Source organism: Mercenaria mercenaria, chromosome 9, assembly GCF_021730395.1.
Source record: "Mercenaria mercenaria strain notata chromosome 9, MADL_Memer_1, whole genome shotgun sequence".
In the NCBI taxonomy this organism is placed as follows: Eukaryota; Metazoa; Mollusca; class Bivalvia; order Venerida; family Veneridae; genus Mercenaria; species Mercenaria mercenaria.
Window position 1 is genome coordinate 74,014,764 of NC_069369.1, and position 25,192 is coordinate 74,039,955.

Here is a 25,192-nt window from a genome sequence, read left to right on the forward strand (position 1 = left end):
TCCTTGGCTAAGGTAGCTACTTTCACTATATTACTGGATTTGAGCCGTGTTCTGGTTGTAGTTTGAGGCCACCATCTAGCTGGTGTGTGATAGGTCTGTGGTCCTGTTTGTGTCCCTCCCATAGCTGAGGCACCTACCGTCTCCAAGTAATTATTTTGTTGACGGCTACATTCCAGAATTTGATACTGCTATGGATACTGTTTCAAGCATAAGACTGGTGTTACAATGGTAGTATCACCAACATGCTGCTTTCTTGCATGAATGAATCTGACCCTGCTGACACTTCATACAAAGAGCTAGTAAATAAAACCGATCAGAAATTCACACAGAACATAGAGAGAATCTTGCTAATCCTTGTAACATCCAAGTGAAATATGGTTTGCCAACAAAGATGCTTTCTTTCTCTTTACTATGTAAATGTATGTAAATAAGTATTTAGATCATATATATACATAATTTCACAAGAAAACAGCCAGTTTCAATTCTGTTGTTTTCTATTTCTATGATGGTGTGGTATGAAACCTTGGCCACATGGCTGCAGAGAACAACTAACTCATCTGCTCTTGGCTGTGTGGGACACTTTAAACTGGACATGTACAGAAATCAAAACAAACATTTAAATAGGGAGTCTACTGGTAAACAATTTAATTGCCAGCGGAGTAAATTTTGAACAAATTATGTTTTGAACATGATTCACCTTCAGGCAATTCTGAGTTGCCTCACTTAAATTTTTATGCTGTGCGATATAAATTCAATTATTAATTTCTCTCCGAGAACTATCTCTGTTGATGCATGGTTAGAAAGGTGTATGTAGGATTTGCGGAGTATAGGCTCCCCCTCCCCCACCCCCCCCCCCCAATTTTTTTACATTTAAATAATTTGCTGATGGTCAGAGACCACCAATTCAAACAAGAGCTGTCACAGGAGACAGCGCGCTCGACTATTTCGATGCTGGATAGTGAAACTGGGCACATCTGAGGAAACTAGAGCTGTCACTGGAGTGTTTAATGACTCCAATTGTGGATGAAGATATTGCACAATAGCCTGAGTCTATGTCAAAAATATCAACTTAAAGTAATAAGAGAGGTATAGATAAAATGTATCAAAACACTATATAAGTATATCCTAAGCAAAAATGGGCATAATTCATTAAATATTGGTGCCAGAGTTATGCACCTTGTGGCATATGGTGTGGGTGATGATGGTGAACAACTATTTTAAGTTTGAATCAAATCCATTCAGTAATAACAGAGACAGAGTGAAAGTGCATCAAATCTTTAACCTAAACTTCTAAGTAAAAAGGGGGAATAATTAATGAAAAATTGGTGCCAGAGTTATGCACCTTACGTCATATGGTGCGGGTGATGATGTTGAACAACTATTTTAAGTTTGAATCAAATCCATTCAGTAATAACAGAGGTGGAATGAAAGTGCATCAAAACTTTAACCTAAAATTCTAAGTAAAAAGGGGAAATAATTCATGAAAAATTGGTCCCAGAGTTATGCACCTTGTGTCATATGATAAGGGTAATGATGTTGAACAATTGTTTAAGTTTGAATCAGATCCATTCAGTAATAACAGAGATAGAGTGAAAGTGCATAGAACTTTAACCTGAAATTGTAAGTAAAAAGGGGAATAATTCATGAAAAATTGTGCCAGAGTTATGCATCTTGTGTCATATGATGTGGGTGATGATGCTGAACAACTATTTTAAGTTTGAACCAAATCCATTCAGTAATACAGAGGTAGAGTGAAAGTGCACCAAAACTTTAACCTGAAATTCTAAGTAAAAAGGGGGAATAATTCATGAAAAAATGGTGCCAGAGTTATGTACCTTGTGTTATATGATGTGGGTGATGATGTTGAACAACTATTTTAAGTTTGAATCAAATCCATTCAGTAATAACAGAGATAGAGTGAAAGTGCACCAAAACTTTAACCTGAAAATCTATGTGACAAGGGGGGATAATTCATGAAATATTGGTGCCAGAGTTATGGCCCTTATGTCAGATGATGTGGATGATGATGAGGAATAACTATTTCAAGTTTGAACCAAACCCCTCAAGTAATTACAGAGATAAGTTGAAAAAAGAGAAAGTGCACCAAAACTTTAACCAAGGTGGGGACGCGGAAAGACGCCGACGCCGGGGCGAGTAGGATAGCTCTCCTTATACTTCGTATAGTCGAGCTAAAAAGTACAGGGAACTTACTGGGAATGAGGTAAGTGTATACCTGGGAATAAGGTAACGTCTGTGCGTTCTGATTAGTCAGTCATGTAAACAAACCCAGGAAGTGATTATTTTTTCAAAATTGATATTTTTTCACTGCATTTACAGTATTTTATTATACATTTTGACAAAATTTGCTACATTTTATGTGTATTGAAAAAAAGTTATATCAAACGAATTTCTCCTGCCATGTCAATGATGTAAAAAGGGGGTCATCTCATTCACACGAAAATTACTTAAATAAAGTATCACTATTCATATGTTTTTCGTCCGATATTTTGGTAGAACTAAGATAGTTCTTGAAAAACTTGTAATTAGATATACATGTTTCGATGTATGGAAGGCCGTACATGCCATAATGTTACAATGTAAGTCTATGGGAAAACAATTGGTGGTCTCTAACCTAATATCATATTTATGTACATTATTCAAATAAAAAATGGCACATTTAGCATAAAAGTCGAAGTGTAAATTACACAAACATATTTGAATTTAGGCCCAACGTTCACCAAACATTTTCAGTCTCTGCTGAAAATGATAATGAAACTATTTGTCATTCATATTAAATTATATGTTTAAAATTAAAAGTTATGTTAATGACTGTTTCTAAGTGACTGTTAGTTTGTCAGTTTGGAAGTTCTAGAGAAATGTTGTTAAAATTTCAGTCTTAAGACCGAAAAAGGTTTTGTGAACATTGTGGCCAGTACAAGCGTCATGCCAAATATAAACAAGATTGGTCCATGCATGTCAAAGTTACGGTTCGGACAAAATCGGACGCATGCACGTACATACACCGACCTGCCAAAAGTGACTTGTCGAGCTCACCGCAAGCGGGCTCGACAAAAATTGTGAAAATTAATTTTTTGTCATGTCATTTTACACTTTTTTAATGGCTTGCCATTCAATTGTCGATACTACTGGCCCCTTGGGCAATTGTTTTTGATTTCACTAGCAAGCCATTCAATAAGTGTATTTTATCATATTTTTCAGTCAGCTATTCTAACTTTTCTGATTTTGCTATTTTAACCCTAATTTTCCTGTTATAACTTCTCTAATTTAGCTAAGTGACATGTTCATGTGTCACTTAGACTTAGGTCAATCATTAACATCATCTTGAATATACCAAAACATGGTATACCTTTTAAATACATCAATCTATTAAAGATTTATATTGCACAATACTAAAAAGCATCTATTCAGCAGTTCAAAATGTCATTTTGCACTAGCACAAAAAGCTGGATTTTCCACTTTTTTGGGCAGTGAAATAAAATTCTGAACATAACTGTCAGAAAATTTAGCTGGAATCTGTGGAATGTTTCGTCTTCGTCTTCAAGGATAAAACTGCCATCAGTGGTAAATGATCTGACGCCGCCTTGTATCTGAAAATACCGGTATATGGTATAAATAACAATATCACACTTACTAGGATTTTTTGGCATGCTCAGATGTTGGATAGTTTCACAAAAGAAAGGTTGTTTTATGTCAGCTGGTGTAATCTTTGCCATTTAATCTATTTTTGTTGGGAACATTTGTGGAAATATTCAAATTATTACCCTACAATTTACTGTAGAGTGGGTACCATTCATGATTCACGATTGTTTTATTTTCCCCAATATTTGTGAATAATATCACTTGTGAATTCAAAGTATTTGTGAGTATTAAACTGCGTCATGTCCTAAAACACAAACACTCAATTTTAGCTAATTCTAACACTGAACAAGTCTGCTAACAATGAAATCCCTAAATAAAACCTTCGCGAAAATGACCCAGTCTACATTACACAAATGTATGTGTTTGGAATACTGTCATACAGTAGCTTATTTTGATACACAAAAATTTCACTAGTCCATAGGGAATTTGGCTATTTATTTCTTCTTTTCAAAAGATCTGAGAGTAAAGTAATAACATTAATAAGGAAAAGACCTCTAAAACAGAGATTCATTTAAAATTACATTTTATACTTGAAAATTAAGTTTCTACAGTAACTATTCATTGTTTCATTCTTCAGGTACCAAACGCGTGTACCACGTAAGATGAAAGGATGCTTAAGTGATATGTAAATGGCAGAATCAAAACATTAATAAAAATTTACAAAGCTTTAGGAAATTATATCTAGAAGTGACATTACAAAGTCAGATTGTGTTGCTCCTCTGACTGGCTGCTTAAAGCAGGTGATTGCTTAAGACAAGTTAAAACAAGAGCGCCGCTATGCGGGGCAATATACGCCCGAAGGCTTACATCATAGGATTGGAGCAAAATTTTAAGAACTTGACTGTTGTAGCCCCAAAGGACTGGAACAACAAAAGGAAAACTTCAAAAAACAAATCTAAGTCCACAAAAAAAAAAAATCAAAGTCTACAAAAAAATCCTTATCAGGTATAGGTATGTAAAAATACACCTTAAAATTGGAAGTATCATCCATGTTGTACCACAGAAAAGTGGTCTCGGTTTTTCCCTACGGCCAATAATAAAAAAGTTTCAAAATAAGCTATTTATAGTAACATAAAAGGGAAGTAATTCAAAAAAAAAAAAATTATTGTAAGTACAAAAAAGAGATCTGCCAAATAAAAACAAGACCACTGCAATGCAGAGCAATATACACAAAGCAAAGTCATATATGACCTTTGACCCTTAAGTGTGACCTTGACCTTGAAGTGAGTCACCCGGAACATGCGCTCTGCACATCCTTACAATGTGGTGAACATTTCTGCCAAGTTTCTTTGAAATCCTTTCAGCAGTTCAAGAGTTACAGAGCGGACACGAAACAAACTGATATGACTTTTGACCCCTAAGTGTGACCTTGACCTTGAAGCAAGTCATCCGGAACATGCGCTCTGCACGTCGTCTTGGTGTGGTGAACATTTGTGTCAAGTTTCTTTGAAATCCTTCAAGGGGTTCAAGAGTTACAGAGCGGACACGAAACAAACTGATATGACCTTTGACTCCTAAATGTGACCTTGACCTTGAAGTGAGACATTCAAAACATGCGGTCTGCACATCGTCTCGGTGTGGTGAACATTTGTGTAAAGTTTCCTTGAAATCCTTCAAGGGGTTCAAGAGTTACAGAGCGGACACGAAATTGCTAACGGACAGACGGACAGACGGACGGACGGACAGACAGACGGACGGACAGACGGACACCAGCGTCATAACATTACAATGTGGTGAACATTTCTGCCAAGTTTCTTTGAAATCCTTTCAGCAGTTCAAGAGTTACAGAGCGGACACGAAACAAACTGATATGACTTTTGACCCCTAAGTGTGACCTTGACCTTGAAGCAAGTCATCCGGAACATGCGCTCTGCACGTCGTCTTGGTGTGGTGAACATTTGTGTCAAGTTTCTTTGAAATCCTTCAAGGGGTTCAAGAGTTACAGAGCGGACACGAAACAAACTGATATGACCTTTGACTCCTAAATGTGACCTTGACCTTGAAGTGAGACATTCAAAACATGCGGTCTGCACATCGTCTCGGTGTGGTGAACATTTGTGTAAAGTTTCCTTGAAATCCTTCAAGGGGTTCAAGAGTTACAGAGCGGACACGAAATTGCTAACGGACAGACGGACGGACGGACAGACAGACGGACGGACAGACGGACACCAGCGTCATAACATAATATGTCCCTTCGGGCGTATAATTAGAATAATGAGCTGCACAATGAGAACCAACATAGTGCTTTTGCGACCAGCATGGATCCAGATCAGCCTGCGCATCCATGAAGTCTGGTCAGGATCCATGCTGTTCGCTTTCAAAGTCTATTGCAATTAGAACCGTTAGCAAACAGCATGGATCCTGATCAGACTGCGCGAATGCGCAGGCTGGTCTGGATCCATGCTGGTCGCAAAAGCACTATGTTGGTTTTCTCATGGCATGGCTCAAATGTTAAATTTGTTGTCAGCAGACTGGCTGCACAAGGAAAGTGACAGCTTCATACAGGTAGCCACTATGGTAGGTTAAGCAGTACAAAGCTGTTTATTGTAAAATCAGAAATTTTTGTGTGATTCATTTTCACTATATTTGCAAATTCAACATATTTGTGATAAATACTTGTTATTGCTATTATAAATAGTTCTTTCTATTTCATAAGCTGGCCAAACTTCTTGAATTTTTAACCTTGCAAACTTATTCTAATTTCATAAATAGCAACCTTTAACCTTGAGATAATATCTAATTTTACAGTAAAGTAGAGTTGAGAGATAATATCTTATTCTGAAATGTATTAATTTGTATAAAATGCATTTATGAAAAGATACAGAAACGTCAGAAAATTGAAAATATACAGCCATTACTAGTACATATACTCTAGAATATACAAATGGTTTTTACCCTCTACCCCCATCATCTGGAATGTAACAGGCTTCTATATCACAACACTGTACCCCGCCTCGATAGAAAATATAGTCAATCTGAAAAAGATAATGCTGAAATTGTAGGCAATTTAAAGATAAGAATTAAAAGGAAAGGCAATTTTGTTTAATATTCCTTCTCTTTGCTATGTCTTCTTAAAAAACTGAGGAAATGAAAGAATTTTCCAAAACGGCTTAACATGAGAATTTGTTTGTTTGTTTTGGGTTTAACCCCATTTTTCAACAGTATTTCAGTTATTTAACGGCGGGCAGTTAACCTAACCAGTTTAGATTCTGAACCAATACAAACCTGTTCTGCACATGTAAGTGCCAACTTCCTCACATTAATCAGAGAGGGAGGATGAATGATTTCAGACACCATATATTTTATCAGATCGTCACTTATAACATGCCCCTCACCGTAGGATCAAACTCATGACCCTGTGATCCGTAGAGCTGCGCTCGCCCTAATAAGCTAAGCGAGCTGGCTTGCTTAACATGACAAAGTTATGAACATCTCTAAAAATGGCAGCCATTTTGTTTCCATGACATTGTTAAACAAAATGGTGGATCTGATTTATTGTAGTCATTTATCTGAGTTGCATTTCCTATAATAATTTATTTTTGCCAAATAATTCATATTATCGTACCTAGCATGAGAAATTGTTTGATATTATATGTTATTTGACACGAGTTAGCATACCCTTTTGGTGAGATTCTTGTCAAGAGTACCGAATGTTAGTCCTTTATCATCTGGGTTCAATTTGGACCAGACATCTACCAGCTCAGATCTGTCCTCCCCTGGGAACACATCCTGCCCACGCAAATATCTGAAATATCAAATATTTATTTAAATTTTGTGTATGGTTTTCTTTTGTTACACTGACAGCTAAACTTGTATTGTGATTTTTAGCTGTACATGAAGGTGCGTCTCTTGGAACTATTTCAGGTACATAAAGACTCTGGCTGCTTAACCAGGTGGCTGCTCAAAATAAGTTGAAATTGGAACAAAACACAATTTTGGAAATTAGCTGACTTGTTGCTTAAGGCAAGTCGCTGCTCAAGACAAGTTGAAATTAGTACAAAATTAGCTTACTGGCTTCTGAGGCAAGTGGCTGCTTATTACATGTGCCTTATAAAACAGGTTCAACTGTTCAACCATGCAATCTTTCTAGAAGTGATAGGGAGGTGATCTGAAGACCTTTTTCAATTATGCTACAAGCACTTTTGTTAAATTTTTATACTATTCAGACAAAACATGCCAAAACTTACCTACATTATGGAAACAAGAGGGTCATGATGACCCTAAATCGCCCACCTGAGTAATATGAGCCACATGTTTCAAATGGCAAACTGATGCTAAAATATTAGAAAGTAGGTCAGTAGGTTTCATTCATGATAACTGAAAGTCAGTTTTAAGATCGGTATGCAAAACTGTACATGTCATCCAAATTTCAAGGCTGTATCTCAAAAAACAAGAAAGTAGGTCAGTAGGTCAAGGTCACAGTATGGTGACATGTAATCACTTGGGTACATCAGGTAAATATTATAAAACAGTCTAGGCAATATGATCTGATAATTTTTGAAGTATGTTTTCCTATATAACTCATAAAACAAGTGACCACCAGTGCGGGGCTTCTTTTAACCCCAGGGGCATAATTTAAACAATCCTGTTAGAGGCCCACTAGGCAATGATACACACCAAATATCAAAGGCCTAGGCCTTGAACTTTCAGACAAAAATGTTTTTATTTTTTTTCCCTATATAAGTCTATGTTAAACTTGGGACCTCCGGGACAGGGCCTCTTCACCCCAGGGTAATAATTTGAACAATTTTGGTAGAGGACCACAAGGCAATGCAAAACACCAAATATCAAAAGCCTAGACCTTGCAGTTTCAGACAAGCAGATTTTTAAAGTTTTCCCTATATGAGTCTATGTAAAACTTGGGACCCCCTATGCTGGGCCTCTTTTCACCCCTGGGGCACAATTTGAACAATCTTCAAAGAGGACCACAAGGCAATGCTACATACAAAATATCAAAGGCCTAGGTCTTGTAGTTTCAGACAAGAAGATTTTGAAAGTTTTTTCCTATACAAGTCTATGTAAAACTTGAGACCCTTGGGGCGGGGCCTCTTTTCACCCCACAAGACAATTTTACATACCAAATATCAAAGGTCTAGGTCTTGTGGTTTTAGACAAGAAGATTTTTGAAGTTTTTTCCTATATAAGTCTACTTAAAACTTGTGACCCCCCGGGGCGGGGCCTCTTTTCACCCAGGGGCACAATTTGAACAATCTTGATAGAGGACCATAAGATGATGTCACACGCCAAATATCAAGGCTCTATGTCTTGCGCTTATGGACAAGAAGATTTTTGAAGTTTTTCCTTTTGGTTGCCATGGCAACCACAGTTCTGCATGGAATAAATTTCTTTGAATAATTTTGAAAGGGGACCACCCAAGGATCATTCCTTTGAAGTTTGGTGTAACTCTGTCAAATGGTTTTCAAGAAGAAGATTTTTTTTAGAAAATGTTGACGGACACACGACGCACATTGAGCGGTCACAAAAGCTCACCATGAGCCTTTGGCTCAGGTGGGCTAAAAATAAACTCAACCATCAACTGATATAAGGACACATACTTACTGCACAGAAAGCTCGTGCGGTTCAGCATTTAAATCTCCAAGTACAAGTACTGGTCCCTTCATTGGTTTTACATGGTTCCAGATCTGTACTGCACACTTCTCCCTTGCCTCATGACTCAAGGACAGATGTGTATTGAATATGTGAACCTAGAGAAGTAGTAATGAAAAAAAAAAATCATGCTTTTGATTAAAATGATTCTCTACCACTTACTGGGTGGAAAATGAGATCTTCTAAAAACCTGTTAAAACTGTATGTTGTAACAGGAGCCTTTCACATTAATATTTTTCCAAACAATATCCCTGAATAGGCTAAAACATTGTTCTCAAAAACAAAATGCACCAGAATTCCCTTGATATTATATTTACATGGCTTGTCAAAAATATCTAACACCACTTTTCATTTCTGTTGTTATTTATCTATGTCTGATCTGATAGTGCTTATATCATTTACATCACATTCCTTGAAAATTAAAATTTGAGACAGGGCTATACTAAAAAAAATATCCAATCAGTGTGCTCCCTTGTGACAGCCTTGTAACAAATCTTAGCTCCATGTTGTATTGACTATGGAGACGTGAAAATGGTCTATGATCAAGAATAGAATTTTTTATAGGTGTTTATTTGAACTTTGACTTGAAACTTTTTAAGTCTATTTCATCCATAGAACAAATCTGCATGTACTACTAAATTTCATGTATTTTCTAATTAATGAATACATTATATAGTCCCTCTTTATGAGAGAGGTGAAACAGCATAGAACTACAGTAGGAACTCAATATCTCGATCTCACTTATCTCAAATTCCAGCTACCTCAAAGACATTTTCAAGTCCGGTCCCAAAAAAAAAAAGTGTATCATTTTCTGTCGAATTTCGGTTAGAGCAAAATGCTCAATCCCTTGGAATTTGAGATATGAATTTCAGCTGCACATTGTATTATTATTATATCAGGTACATGCATTTTGTTCACGTTTTAGCTCATTTCTTCAGAATAATTATTACATACCATTCCTACAGAGGGTATGAATATATCTGCCTGAAGTAAAACTCTTTGATGTGTATCAGCACTGTTGCTCCGATTGCTGAAAGAAAATTATATAAAATAGGACTGTAGTATATAAACTATGCTATAGGCCAAAAACATATGTCGCCCATTAAATCATTTCAATTATATTTTTTATCATAGTAAGACACATAAGCTGGCAATATTTGTCAAATTCATTTAGAATTGGTATTTTCAAACAGTTCAATGTTGTTCATATAATACGAAATACATGTATAATGTAACCACTTCAAAAGTAAACCTCTAGAATTTGAAGGCATCTAAATTTTTATTTGAAATTTTACAGTCATTCAACACAGTAAAGTAATATGTCACCAGTGAAAAAATACCGTGTAAACATATAATTGCTAAAGTATGATAAAAATATCAGTTGTCCCATAATTTTCAGAGCACTATGGACACTTACATAAATAGCATGATGCTATCATATGATATGATTGGATACTTTGACATGATAGCCACACCTTCTTCTGTCCGTCCTTCATACACTGTGTTCATTTGCATCTGAGCTGGCTGAAACACGAACTGTAACAAAAAAGTAATTGAACTTAAAAAACTTATGGAAAGAACATACTAAAACAAGAGCTGTCTCCATAGGATGACACATGCCCCCAATGGCACTTTGAATGAATAGTTATGGCCGATGTTAGAGTTTAGGACCTTTGACCTACGGAGCTGGGTCTTGCACGCGATACATCGTCTTACTGTGTCACACATTCATGCACAGTTATTTTAAAATCCATGCATGAATGACATAGATATGGACCGGACATGCCAATCAATGCACTATCATGAAAAATGACCTTTAACGTCTAAGTGTGACCTTGACCTTTGAGCTACGGACCTGGGTCTTGCGCACGACACGTCGTCTTACTGTGGTACACATTCATGCCAAGTTATTTGAAAATCCATCCATGGATGACAAAGATATGGACCAGACACGCCCATCAATGCACTATCCTTTAACGTCTAAGTGTGACCTTGACCTTTGAGCTACGGACCTGGGTCTTGTGCGCGACACGTCGTCTTACTGTGGTACACATTCATGCCAAGTTATTTGAAAATCCATCCATGGATGACAAAGATATGGACCAGACACGCCCATCAATGCACTATCCTTTAAAGTCTAAGTGTGACCTTGACCTTTGAGCTACGGACCTGGGTCTTGCCTGCGACACGTCGTCTTACTGTGGTACACATTCATGCCAAGTTATTTGAAAATCCATCCATGGATGACAAAGATATGGACCAGACACGCCCATCAATGCACTATCCTTTAAAGTCTAAGTGTGACCTTGACCTTTGAGCTACGGACCTGGGTCTTGCGTGCGACACGTCATCTTACTGTGGTACACATTCATGCCAAGTTATTTGAAAATCCATCCATCGATGACAAAGATATGGACCGGACACGCCAATCAATGCACTATCCTTTAATGTCTAAGTGTGACCTTGACCTTTGAGCTACGGACCTGGGTCTTGTGCGCGACACGTCGTCTTACTGTGGTACACATTCATGCCAAGTTATTTGAAAATCCATCCATCGATGACAAAGATATGGACCGGACACGAAAATTGCGGACAGACTGACAGACCGACAGACTGACAGACCGACGGACCGACAGACGGTTCAAAAACTGTATGCCTCCCTTCGGGGGCATAAAAAGACTAAATTCAAATGCAAACTAGAGCTATCACTAAAGGTGATGAATGTACCCCCCGCATGCACTGACACAGTACATTGCAATTTGACGCACGCAAGATTGCAAGTCCCATAACTATGCAGAATATTTATCTAAAAGAACGTAACATGCACCATGCACAACTAGGGTTGGTACTGATCACTTGTGTGAAGTTTCATTAAACTTGTGTGCAAGGGTTCGGAAGATTAGTATGTACATAGTATGTTAACAAGAAACAAAGTCCCATAACTCTGCAATTTTTGCCGTTGAAAGAACCTAACATGCTCCATGCACAACTACTGTTGTTACTGATCACTTGTGTGAAGTTTCATTAAATTGTGTCAAGGGGACGAGGAGAGATGGTGAGCACAAGATTGTGTCTATGTATATAGTTTAGTAACAAAAAACAAAGTCCCGTAACTCTGCAAAAAAATTTTCTGAAAGAACCTAACATGCCCCATGCACAACTACTGTTGTTACTGATCACTTGTGTGAAGTTTCATTAAATTGTGTCAAGTGGATGAGGAGAGATGGTGAGCACAAGTCTGTGTCTATGTATATAGTATAGTAACAAAAAACAAAGTCCCATAACTCTGCAATTTTTTTTTCTGAAAGAACCTAACATGCCCCATGCACAACTACTGTTGTTACTGATCACTTGTGTGATGTTTCATTAAATTGTGTCAAGTGGATGAGGAGAGATGGTGCGCACAAGATTGTGTCTATGTATATAGTATAGTAACAAAAAACAAAGTCCCATAACTCTGCAAGTTTTTTTTCTGAAAGAACCTAACATGCCCCATGCACAACTAATGTTGTTACTGATCACTTGTGTGAAGTTTCATTAAATTGTGTCAAGGGGATGAGGAGAGATGGTGCGCACAAGATTGTGTCTACGGACAGACAGACAGACAACCTGAAACCAGTATACCCCCCCTTACAACTTCGTTGTCGGAGGGTACAATAATATTAAGTAATATTTTTAAAGAAAAAAAAAGTATATATATTCCCAGGCAAAACTGTTTGACACAACGGACACGTTAGGGCCATTGCTTATTTTATTGGAAATTGGTGTTTCAGACTGGCTATTTTAGTGCTGCTGATACTGACTAATACAAGTACGCACTAATAATTCAAAACTACTCAATTTAAGGCGTTTGCGCTAAAATTTAGCTGCGCTAATATAAGTACACTTACAGTAATTCTTTCATAATTTGCAAGGTCAAACCATGGTCTTTTTTTGCTAGATTTTTAGTTATTATTAGCAATTCTAATATGCTTGTCTCTGTTAAAACATGCTTAGGCTAGAACAATGTCATGTTATTGTGCGATGACGTCAATGTTTTTGTTGCAACCAAGAAAGAGCGCTACTATATTTTATCTTCTGTTTTAGATTAAGGGCATATTAGAATCAAAAAAAATTATTGCATATCCGTGTTTTAACACTATTTATACACTCAAGCGGTAATATGTCGTACAAATAATTTCACTCGAGCTGTGCCCTCGTGAAATTATTATGCCCGACGTATAACCGCCCATCTGTCTTAAAACACTCTTTTGCTATAAGTTATTTTTTAAACAGAAATTGAAACAATCCACTGAATGCCCAGTTTTTTGTTGGGTTTAACTTCATACCAACACAATTATAGGTCATATGGCGGAATTCCAGCTTTTCATGGTGGAGGAAATCCACTGGTGCCCTGGACATTATTTCATCAAGGGCAGGTACCTAGGTTGAACCACCCACCTCCTCAAGCCAGCTGGATGACTTCCGCACATGTAGAATTCTACGCCCCAAGTGTAGCTCAAACCCACATCGGTTAAGGGCAAATGATCTGAAGTCAGGGACCTTAACCACTCAGTCATCATGACCCCATCATGACCCCAATCCACTGACTGTCTTGTTGCTTATTTTGAATCATAAGAATATGCATTTTATTGCTGAGTTTATCAACCTGATACAATTATAGGTCATATGGTAACTTTCCAGCTTTTGACAATGGAGGAAGTCTCTGATGCTCCCTTTTGGCATTTTTTCAGCGTAGACACACGTGTAGAACCACCCACCACCAATAGGCAAGTTGGATGGCCCCACACATGGAAGAATTCTACACCCAATGCTAAGTTTCAAACCCACAGCAGTGCAGCGCAAGTGATTTGAAGTCGGTCAGCGACCTTAACCCATCAGCCTCAGAGGCCCCTGTTAAAATGTGCAATTCACTCTGTCATTGCTCTGTTATGCTTGGTATCAAGTCACAGTTACACAATTTTGCTGATAAATGAAGGTAATTAATCTTGGTAAATGGTCACACAAGGACCATTTGTGTAAAATTATTTTCAAGTCAGGCCAGCAGTTTCACGCGAGATTTTTAATGCTTCCATATACTATATACTAATAGGGAAAAGCAACCACGACCTCTGATGGCCATGTTTTTTTAACAAATCAAAACATTATGAACAATCTTGGCAGAGGGTCACACAAGGACCATTTGTGTAAAATAATCTTAAAACTGGGCTAAAAGTTTTACACAAGAAGATTTTTTAACTTTCCACTATAAACATATAGGGAAAAGTGACTACGCACTCTGGCGGCCATGTTTTTTGACGAATCAAAATAATCTGAATAATCTTGGTAGAGAGTCATACATGAACCATTTCTGTAAAATTATTTTAAAATCGAGCCAGCAGTTTCACACAAGAAGGTTTTTTTTAGATTTCCATTATATACATATAGGGAAAAGTGACCATGCCCCCTTGCGGCCATGTTTTTTGATGAATCGGAATAATTTGAACAACCATGGTAAGGGGTCACACAAGGACTATTTTTTAAATCGTTTTAAAATTGGGCCAGCAGTTTAACAGAAGAAAGATTTCTTTTTAAGTTTCTACTATATACATATAGGGTAAAATGACCACACCCACTGGCGGCCAAGGTTTTTTGACAAATCGGTATAATTTGAATAATCTTGGCAGATGATGACATACACGTAAGGACCATTTGTGTGAAATTATTTCAAAATCAGACCATAGGTTAGGAGATCTTGTTTGAAGTTTTTTTCATTTTTAGCTCTGGCAGCCCCTATGTGCAACAAAGTGAAACCGTTGAATAACTTTGGTAGAGGACCACACAAGGATCATCATGGCCAAGCTGCATCAAAATCCATTCAGTGGTTTTTGAGATGTTGTTTAAACACAATTGTTGACGACGGATAGATAGATGCACGCCGGACACAGCATGATCACAATAGCTCACTATGAGCTGAAAACGGAATTACATTTAATCATACCTGATATTGTGGTAGCCATTCTGACAATGTATGAATCTGACAAGGACCCAAATCTTCCCCCTTTGCCTCTTCATAACGTACCTCTTGCAATGCAATTACATCTGGATCAGTCTTTAATATTGCCTGAAAGTGTCGCAAGATTACGTGTGTACCTCCATATTTAAATGTTTTTTACTTTTAAATTCAGCATTCATCTTGCCTGAAAGAAGAATACTATATGTCTGTGTGTTTAGGTTTTGGGTCTTTTTCAAGAATTTTTCAACCATATACATGACGTTGTCTACTTGCATCAACAAGCACAAGGCCCAACTTCACAGAGCTGCCTCACTCAAATATTACGCCGTAGACATGTGACATCATACCCCTTCGAGTCACATTATATCAACACCAGGCTGACAATTCCTAATTCTATTCTCTTAATGCCAAGTGAGGAAGCTACTTGTACCTTTTTTTATGTCCTTGTTATGATGCGGCCAGGGAGTGAACCCAGGACCTCCCACACTCAAAGCGGACCCTCTACCACTAGGCTATTGAGGCTGTTAGAGAACTCCATACTTTAGGTCATATGGCAACTTTTACAACATTTCCCAGGTGCCCCTCTTCAAACAGAGGCAGTCTCTTTGGTAGAACCACTGACATTCCTTAAGCTGGATGGATGACTTCCTCACATAAAGAATTCTAAGCAAGATTTAGAATTTATTTAAATAATGGTAAATCATTTAATCCACTGTGGTGGATTAAAAAAAATGTTTTGACTTGTAACATTTTTAGCACAATGAAAGAAATATTGCAATTTTGAGAATGTGATATGAACAAGAGCTGTCACTAATAACGACAAATGCCCCCGCAGCGCCTTGACCTTTGACCTGGTGACCCCCAAAGTCAGTAGGGATCGTGTACTCAATAAGTACTATCAGCATGTGAAGTCTGAAGGTCCTGGGTGCAGTGGTTCGCGAGTAAAGTGCCTTCATGCAAGAAGTTAACGTTGTGATGAACTAATGAACGAATGGACGGACAGTTGAAAACTAATATGCCTCATTTTGGGGGCATAAAAATGTTCACCTCTTGAAATATGACTATTAACCATAGTGTGATATCGATATTTTCCTGTTGCGAAAATCTTTCATATCAACCTCTTTGAAATGCAGTATTCATATAACATTCAGAGAAAACATGGAAGAGTCTGCACAATGACTAGATAATCTTTTTTACAATCTGAACAAAACAGGTGTGCTACATTCAAAGTTTGGTGAAAATCCATGGAGTGATTCATAAGAAGTTGATTAAAAGTTTTTTTATTTTAGTTCTGACGACCCCTAAAAGGTGTCAAATGATTTCATTTGAACAAAACTGAGAGAGATCAATGCAAGAATGCTACAGAGCAAGTCTGGTGATGACCCATCCAGTAGTTCATGAGAAGAAGTTGTTACATTTTTCTTAGCTCTTTTGACCAACTGCTACAATGATACCGACCACGTTATATGCAACAAGAGCTCGTAGAACATGAAATGCACTCCCCACCCAGATGCATTCAGTAAATTGCACAAGGAACAGAAATAATTTGGTCATAAAAGTTCTACTGTTCTGGGTCAATGTGACCTTGACCATTGACAGGTTACCAGCTGGTCATGATAAACCCCCCTAAAAAGTTTCCTGATCCTAGGCCCATTCATTCTCAAGTTATCGCCAGGAAAGGGTTTAACTGTTCCGGGTCACTGTGACTTTTACCTCAAAATCAATAGGGGTCATCTGCTGGTCATGATAACCTCCCCATTAACTTTCATGACCCTAGGCCCAAGCGTTCTTGAGTTACCATCCAGAAACCGTTCAATTGTAACAGGTCATTGTGACCCTGACCTTTGACCTACTGAAATCAAAGTCAATAAGGGTCATCTGCTGGTTATGACCAATCTTGCTATCAACTTTTATGACCCAAGTGTTCTGGAGTTATAATCCGGAAAAGAATTGGTCTACTGGTACATACTGACCAACATCTGCAAAACAATATGCTCCTCCTTCTTCAAAAGGGGGCATAAATATGACCAGTAGTTTAAGACTGGAAGACTGTACTCAAAATTGAGGTTTGATGCCAGACTATTCATCTGTACTAATTACTGACTGTGAGTGTTTGATTCAGACGAGCTCAAAATTGAGCAGTCTGTGCCATAGTACTACAGCTCTGCATGTTGTCTCATTTGTGCCAAGTTTCTTTAAAATCCTTCAAGCAGTTCAAGAGTTACAGCGTGGACACGAAACAAAGTTATTTGACCTTTGAGCCCCAATTGTGACCTTGACCTTGAAGTGAGCCATCCAAAACGTGCTCTGCACGTCGTCTTGACAAGGTGAACATCTGTGTAAAATTTCTCCGATATCCTTCAAGGGGTTCAAGAGTTACAGAGCGGATAGAGAATTGCTAATAGACATATGGACAGACAGACGGACACCAGCATCATATAATAATACCTCCCTTCGGGAGTATAAAAAGCAACATGGTTCCTGCTTTATTTTAACAAGAAAAATACAAAATATTTTGATGTGCACATTCTGTTTTATTTAACCAGTTCCAGGTTTTTTTAAAATCTATGAACCATTAAAAGAACATAAATCTTGAAAATCTCACAGTATCTCTAATAAATTTGTTGTTGTTGCTAGAACAAACTTGTTCTAACAGAAACCCACACTTAGGCATATCATAGTAAAAATATCAAACATGCATCAAATAATTTATAAAATCTTCCCCTAACAAAGTTTAGCCTCACATTTAGACATGTGATTTTTACGACTGACATTGTGTGTAAACTTCTGTTCGCACCAGTCGCATTTGAACGGTTTTTCACCAGTATGTTGTCGCATATGTGCTTTAAGATTATTACTTTGTACAAAACCCTTGTCACAAACGTGGCACTTGAAAACTTTACGATTTTCATGTATTTTAACATGTCTTTTTAACTGGTTATCCGTCTTAAATGTTTTATCACAAGTTTTGCAAAGGAAATTTCTTTCTTCCGAATGCACAACACGATGTATATATAAACTATGTCCATTTCTGAACACTTGACCACATATGTGGCACATGTGTTTACTTTCAGTAGAGTGCATATTATTTATGTGTTCACGCAAACAAGTTTTCGTAAAAGATAGATATGGACAATGGGGGCACTGGTATTTGCGTTCGTGATTTATACAACTGTCACGCAAGTGCTCACGTAGCCTACTTTTCACCAAAAACTCCTTCCCGCAAAATTCACAAACAAAACATTCTTTAAAATCATCTTCAGTAGGGTGTTTAACTTTCTGATGGTGCACAAGCCTTGACAGATATGCAAAAACTTTCCCACATTCCTTGCACTGATGCCCCTCCTTCCCTAAATTATGTACTTCAATCAAATGCGACCTCAATGTATGCTTAAAACTATATTCCGCATTACAGAGTTTACACTCAAATTTTTCCCCAGAATGCTTCCCTTGCTTATGAAAGTACAACCCACTTTCAGTGGAATAAACTTTATCGCAGGAATCACATGGCCATGATTTGTTCCGTCTCTTAAGTTTGCGTGCACGTTTTTGTATCCCCTTCTGCCTCGAGTCTTTAGTGACAGCAACCTTATGTCTGATCTGCATATGATTAACTAATCTGTTCCTGAATGCAAAAACTAAGTCACACTGCTGACATTTTAATGCAGAGTCCCCTTGCTGATGATGTTCTACAGAATGAATATGTAGACTTAATTTACATTTGAACTTTGCACCACATAATTCACACTTATACTTAGGTTTTATATTTGTACTCTTCAAGTCTATTATGACATCCTGTTCCACTTTTACTCCCACAGATCCTGAGGTATCATTCTGTAAACTACCTGTCTGTATGTCAGCAGATTGATAATTTACATCATTTTCAACAGATTTCTCTAATACATTCTCTTCAACTTCATCAACTAAGTCATTGTTACTTTCAACATCATAATCATAATCATCATCATCATCTTTCAAGTGAGTACTTTCAACAGATTTCTCTTTCATATTTTCTTCAACTCTTTCAAATAAACCATCATTTGTTTCAATATAATCATCAGCATCAGTATCATCATTATCAGCATCAGTAAAGTAAGTGTCTGTAGTGAACATTTTGAGTGTTTTATCCTTCTCATGTGTAATATTTGGTGTTTCTTTACTTTTTGTTTTAGAAACACATGCAACTTGATTAGTTTCAGTGCATTTTTCATCAATTCTCTTTGGGTCAGTTTGATGACATGAACCTTTATGCTTTCCTTTGGCTGCTTTTTTCTTTGATAATGGCATAAGGTTACTCCCACCTTCTCCATTAGACAAATGTTCCTTTTCATAGTCTACATCTTTTTTAATACCTATCAGCTGGTCCATCTCTGAATGTTGAAATTCAGCAATATCATCTGTTTGTGTTGATCTACATGATGAGTCGTATTTTGGAAATGCAGCTTTTATTGTGTGGCTGTAATAGTATGATCCTCCACCTGAATGTGTCTGTACGTGGTCATGGAGTGTGCATATTGTGTCAAACTGTAGGTTACATCCTCCACATCTGAAAACGTCTTTAGTGCTAAATAACGAACAACTGTCTTGGTAAATGGGACTGTGCAACTGCTTGACAATGCTGCAGGTATGTGCCATTGTACTTTTAGCTGGAATCACATCAAGACTGTACTGCTAGCTGGAATCACATCAAGATTTCTTAAGTGTTTATCCGGTATCTACAATTTAATGAAAAAAAAAAAAGTAACTGGCAGTTTAACATTTCCTCATTTAACATACATACATGTATAAGAGATATCAAAATGATGTGGATGCCACTATTGAAACAGGTAACAGAGCTCCAGATAAGCTTTTGGTGCAATTGGGTATTTACCCATCACTTTTTGTCTGAATTGGGTATTGGAAATTTGAATTGGGTAATAATAATATCATTACCCCGCCTTTTCAGAAGTAATTGGGTATTTGATAAAACCAATTGGGTATTTTACCAATCTCACACTAACAACTGAGTATTTTTTGCTTACAGTATACATGGTATATATCATTAAACAGGATTGACTAAGTACCTAAGTACCAAACGATGTGGTCACCGCAATATGCATTCTCCCAAAAGATGTCATCCAGTATTGGTGACACTACATCATCACAAACAGATAACTGTCATTGTTGAACAGCAAAATATCTCACTAATTTGTTTGTTTGTGCTGCAACAATGTTTTTACTGCAACCTCTTTTACATTTTATCAGCGTAAAATTGTTTACAAAGCGTCCAAATAACACCGATCAGCTGACTGAATCATCAATGGTCCTGTGATTTTTCCAATAAATTGCAACCTGTTCTGCGGTAACGTATAACCACTCAGTCAAATCTAGCGTTAAAGTTTCGTACCCGTTCTAGTAATAAGGAAAATGCGATACACAAGCAATTTTTTACGAATTAAGTATTAGGAATTTTACTTGCATTTCAGTACGCACACTGTATGAATTCAATTAGGTTTTCTGCAATTTTAATTGCGTAAATACGCAAATACGCAGCTTATCTGGAGCTCTGTAAATCTATTTGGTAATAACAGAGATAAAGTGAAAGTACATCAAAACATTAATCTGAAATTTTAAGCAAAAAAGGGGGTTAATTAAAAAAAATATTGTGCAAGAGTTATTGTCCTTGTGTCATATGATGTGGATGATGATGTGGTACAACTGTTTAAAGTTTGAATCAAATCTATTTGGCAATTACAGAGATAGGGTGAAAGTGCATAAAAACTATATCCTGAAATTTTAAGTAAAAAGGGGTATAACTCATAAAATACAGATGTCACAATTATGGTCCTTAAATCAAATGATGTAGGCAATGATGATGAACAATTATTTAAAGTTTGAATCAAATCCCTTCTGAAATAACAGAGATATAGAAAAATGCATCAAAATTAACATAAAATTCTAAGTAAAAAGGGGGCATAATTAAAAAAAAAATTGGTGCCAGATTTATGGACCTTGTGTCATATGATGTGGGTGATGATGTAGAACAACTATTTTAAGTTTGAATCAAATCCATTCAGTTATAACTGAGATAAAATGAAAGTGCACCAAAACTTTAACCTGAAATTCTAAGTAAAAAGGGGGATAATTCATAACATATTGGTGCCAGAGTTACGACTCTTGTGCCATATGATGTGGGTGATGATGACGTTGAAGCAAATCCATCAAGTAATAACAAAGATAAAGAGAAAGTACATCAAAACTTTAACCAAGGTGGGGACATGGAAAGATGCCGAGTCAAGCTAAAAATGTCACAAATTATAAGCTAAACAAAAAATTTGGATTTTTTTTTAGGGTAACCAAACCATACTTAATCAAAGGTAGTTCTTTCCAGTTTTGTAACATTATTTTGAGTCAGCAAAACGGAACTAAATGCGAACTCAATGCACAATTAAACTGTCAAAATAATATCTGATGTATTGCATTTATAAAGTATAACACTAACACAGAATGTACTGTAGCTTAAGAATAAAGCTATACCTATCCTACCTACAAAATGTACAAGTTTTGGAGACATTTCCATACAAACAATTTTTTAGACTTTAGGTACATTCCGCTTTACAAAACATGTCCGGAAAGTAGAAACTTTCCGACACAAAGCATTTTTTTTTTTCACACCTTCAAGGTAACTTAATATCTGAATTATACGCTTATACCTTCCTGTTAATATCACGTTTTATGTACCTTGGGTAGTCCAAATAATTTGACTTGAAAAACGTTGTCATACGATGTTTAACATTCAATATTCAGACATTGTACATTTTTACTATCAAAGCATTTTTTACTGACATAAACTGGGCAACAGAAAATGTAAACTATCTATTAAAATGAATGTGATATGAGTTGTGTCAGGTCTTATCATGTTTAGAATTAGTACCCATGGATATATCTACCTATCTATTGATTCTGCTCAACTTGCCTTTTAGGGTATTACTAGCAGCTGAGAAAAGTTAAAAGACAGCTGACAAGAGTTGTCAAAAGTAATAGAAGTTAAAAGACAACAGCACTTATATATGGCATTTACTGAAAATATGTAAACTGGCTTTCTACTTTCAATTTTCAAGTTTATCTTGATTAAATTCTACTTCTAATTTACTGTGCACAGAAATTATCAAGTTACTATCTGGGTATCAGCATACAGAATGACAGTAAGATGACAATTAGTCGAACTAATCCGACGTATACAGTTCGTTTTATATTGTGACGGTCAAACTGTAACGTCGGACCAAAATATGCCAAAAACCGAGTGGAAATTGAGTTTTATGAAGTTTACATTTAACACCAATTTTTCACATTTTTCTGCACTCTACTTGTTATACATAATAAATACAGACGAATACCTGATATTCTTGCTTGTGGCTGCAAAAGTCAGAAATTAAAAAGCAGCCACTCAGTGACAGTAAAAATGACAATCAGATGTAAAATTCTTTCTATTTCATAAAATGATATATTTTCATTTCAAGTAAGTTTGTTTCAATATGCACATAAATCACAAGTTTTTCTCTTAACACAACTGCAGTCTTTTATCATTGTCAAACAAATTCATCTGAATTTAAAAGTTTAAAACATTTATCCGTTAGTAGCTATCCGAAAGAGTTTACAATAAATTTGTCTTGGATTCCGGACGGACCTTGTTTCTATTTGATTTCTCAGTTTAAAAGCGTACAACTACATCTACATCTTTACAACTCGATTTCCGACTATCACTGGGCGTTAGATAAGACAGCGTTGAGTAAAATATCGCATTTTAGTTTAACACTGTCAACAAGAAACGTAATAAACAATACCTACCAACTGACACAATTACTACGTTGCAAATGGCGCTAACTTTTACAAGGGATCTAACTGTATGAAATGTGTAACTTAGCAGTCGCAATGTAGATAAAGGTAAATTTTATTTACCGTCGCTGCAGTTTGTGAAACAATGAACATAAACTCTGTAGAGCTTTTAGAGCGACGACCCTATCATAATTATTAGTGTTTTTTTTTCTTTAAAGGTAAATAAAATATCAATCCTGTTCAGAAAAAACTTTTAAAGTGATCTTAAATTTCGTGCACGTACTGAAAGAGATAGTCAGTAATTCCAATTTATTTATTTATTTGGGTTTTACGGCGCACCAACGCAGTATAGGTTAAAGCAGATGGGTTCTCTATGTCTATGTTGTACTGCTTAGCAATCGTGAACGATTATGACTAGCAGGCGTGTTGTCAGGGATAGCTGTTGATCTAGCTGGGTTTCTGGCAAACTGAACAGAAAATGGTCCAAGACCTTGAGCTTCCTACTTCTTAGCAGACAATACTGTCTATTGTGCGACAAACCGCGTCTCCATATATACTATGAATCTACGCTACTTAATTGATTTTTGCTAGTCTTCTGCAACTTGTTAAGGACCCGTGTTCAAGTCGTTCATTCTTGTTTCTAGTTACATGCCGCAGCATATACATTTATAGTATTTATATATAAACGAGGGGAAGACTTTAGCTACAAAACTGAATTCCTCGAACGAAACACTCCTTTATTTATACACAACTCTCCCTTAATAACAGTCCTGTCTGACCAATTTCCCCGCACTTTAGAAATATGGCGCATATGTATGCATGCTCACTACTTTTAGTCAGAGTTCACAGTGCAAGGGTTACCACTTAAGGATGACTACCCGTAACAGGCCTCAATTTCACCAAAAGTAGACAAACAACTTGATAATGTAAGCTTTAAAAATGTCAAACGATAGAAATAAGGTGCATATTAACACGTTATATAGTGACAGAAATTCTCAAAAATTTCCTTTAGATAACCTCCCCAGATAATTTTTTTTTTTCATGAGTTATCTCCACTGAAAACTAGAAAAAAATTTTTTTCTCCTTTTCCTTACAGGGAATTTTAGATTTCTTTTTGATATTTGTATCAGAATCATATAATGCAGCTTTCTACCGCAAAATTTTCTCGAAACTCAAGCTCAGATTCTCATAATCAAATTAACTTCAATACCGATTATCTCCCCGAAAATGATAACATTCGAAAAATCTCTTGGTGAAACATTTTTAATTTTGAATGTCTTTAAAGAGACCAAATTTCATTTAAATATTACCATCCAGTTACAAGATATGAAATATGGCTATTACACCATGTTATAGAACGACAAACACATAACTTTTAGTATTAAGGTCGTTAATTCAATTCAGGTATCTGCCTTTGCCAGAGAAATAAAAAAAGCAGCAAAGGATGTCTACCACTATGTTAAACTGAATTTAATTTAAGGATATCTTCGCTTTTGATGTAAATATCAACCAATCTTGAACAAGTGTCATATGCAGCATGAATACGAGCCCATGAATATAGTAGTAAAGGAATATGTAAAATAGATATATCTCATCTAGTTGTTCTGGACAATTATCAATCATATGGCGACTTTCCAACATTTTTATGACGGCGGAAGATTCAGGTGCCTTCCTGCATTACTTCAGGTATGACTTGGTAGAACTACAAACCTTCCGTAGGCAAGCTGGTTATATTGTAAAACATTAGAAGAAATCAGCGAAAAATAAAATACTTACGGTCTGGTAGATAAATTTCCTGTAAGATCGACAAAAATCGGAAGTCTATACCCTGAACAAAGTTGCCACGTATTTGGATGGCATTTCTGTTTGGACTTAATCTATTATTTTCAGTAATATATCGGATAAACGACAAAACATATTACTGTCTCATCAAATACGCATTTTGTTTCATATTATTGGAATAACTGGGTCGAAAGACTCCAGTATTACACCAAACCTGAACCGATCGAAAAATATCAGCTTCACAGTTTATATTTTACAAAAGATTTCAGCGACTTTGGATGACAGACGCACAACGATGTATGACACTGATAATCGCAACGCTCCTCCACAAAG

At 36.5% G+C, this 25,192-nt stretch overlaps 2 protein-coding genes across 2 annotated transcripts in view; both read right to left on the minus strand.

Annotated features, from left to right (window-relative positions):
• Positions 1-621: 621 nt before the first annotated feature.
• LOC123547470 (uncharacterized) overlaps positions 622-25,192 on the minus strand; it is a 37,137-nt gene continuing 12,566 nt past the window's right edge. Inside the window, exons 5-11 of the mRNA XM_053551710.1 lie at positions 15,248-15,370; positions 10,685-10,803; positions 10,222-10,297; positions 9,220-9,365; positions 7,279-7,405; positions 6,556-6,635; positions 622-3,608 (exon numbers count right to left, since the gene is read on the minus strand). Of these exons, the coding sequence (XP_053407685.1) occupies positions 3,524-3,608; positions 6,556-6,635; positions 7,279-7,405; positions 9,220-9,365; positions 10,222-10,297; positions 10,685-10,803; positions 15,248-15,370 (756 nt within the window). The 3' untranslated portion in view covers positions 622-3,523. The remainder of the gene's footprint in view (positions 3,609-6,555; positions 6,636-7,278; positions 7,406-9,219; positions 9,366-10,221; positions 10,298-10,684; positions 10,804-15,247; positions 15,371-25,192) is intronic.
• On the minus strand, positions 15,729-23,145 carry LOC123547469 (zinc finger protein 665-like). Its single transcript, XM_045334600.2, has 2 exons — positions 23,090-23,145; positions 15,729-19,977 (listed from the first exon to the last, which is right to left on the minus strand). The coding sequence occupies exon 2, from the start codon at positions 19,895-19,897 to the stop codon at positions 17,987-17,989; it is 1,911 nt and encodes a 636-aa protein (XP_045190535.2). The 5' UTR covers positions 19,898-19,977; positions 23,090-23,145; the 3' UTR covers positions 15,729-17,986.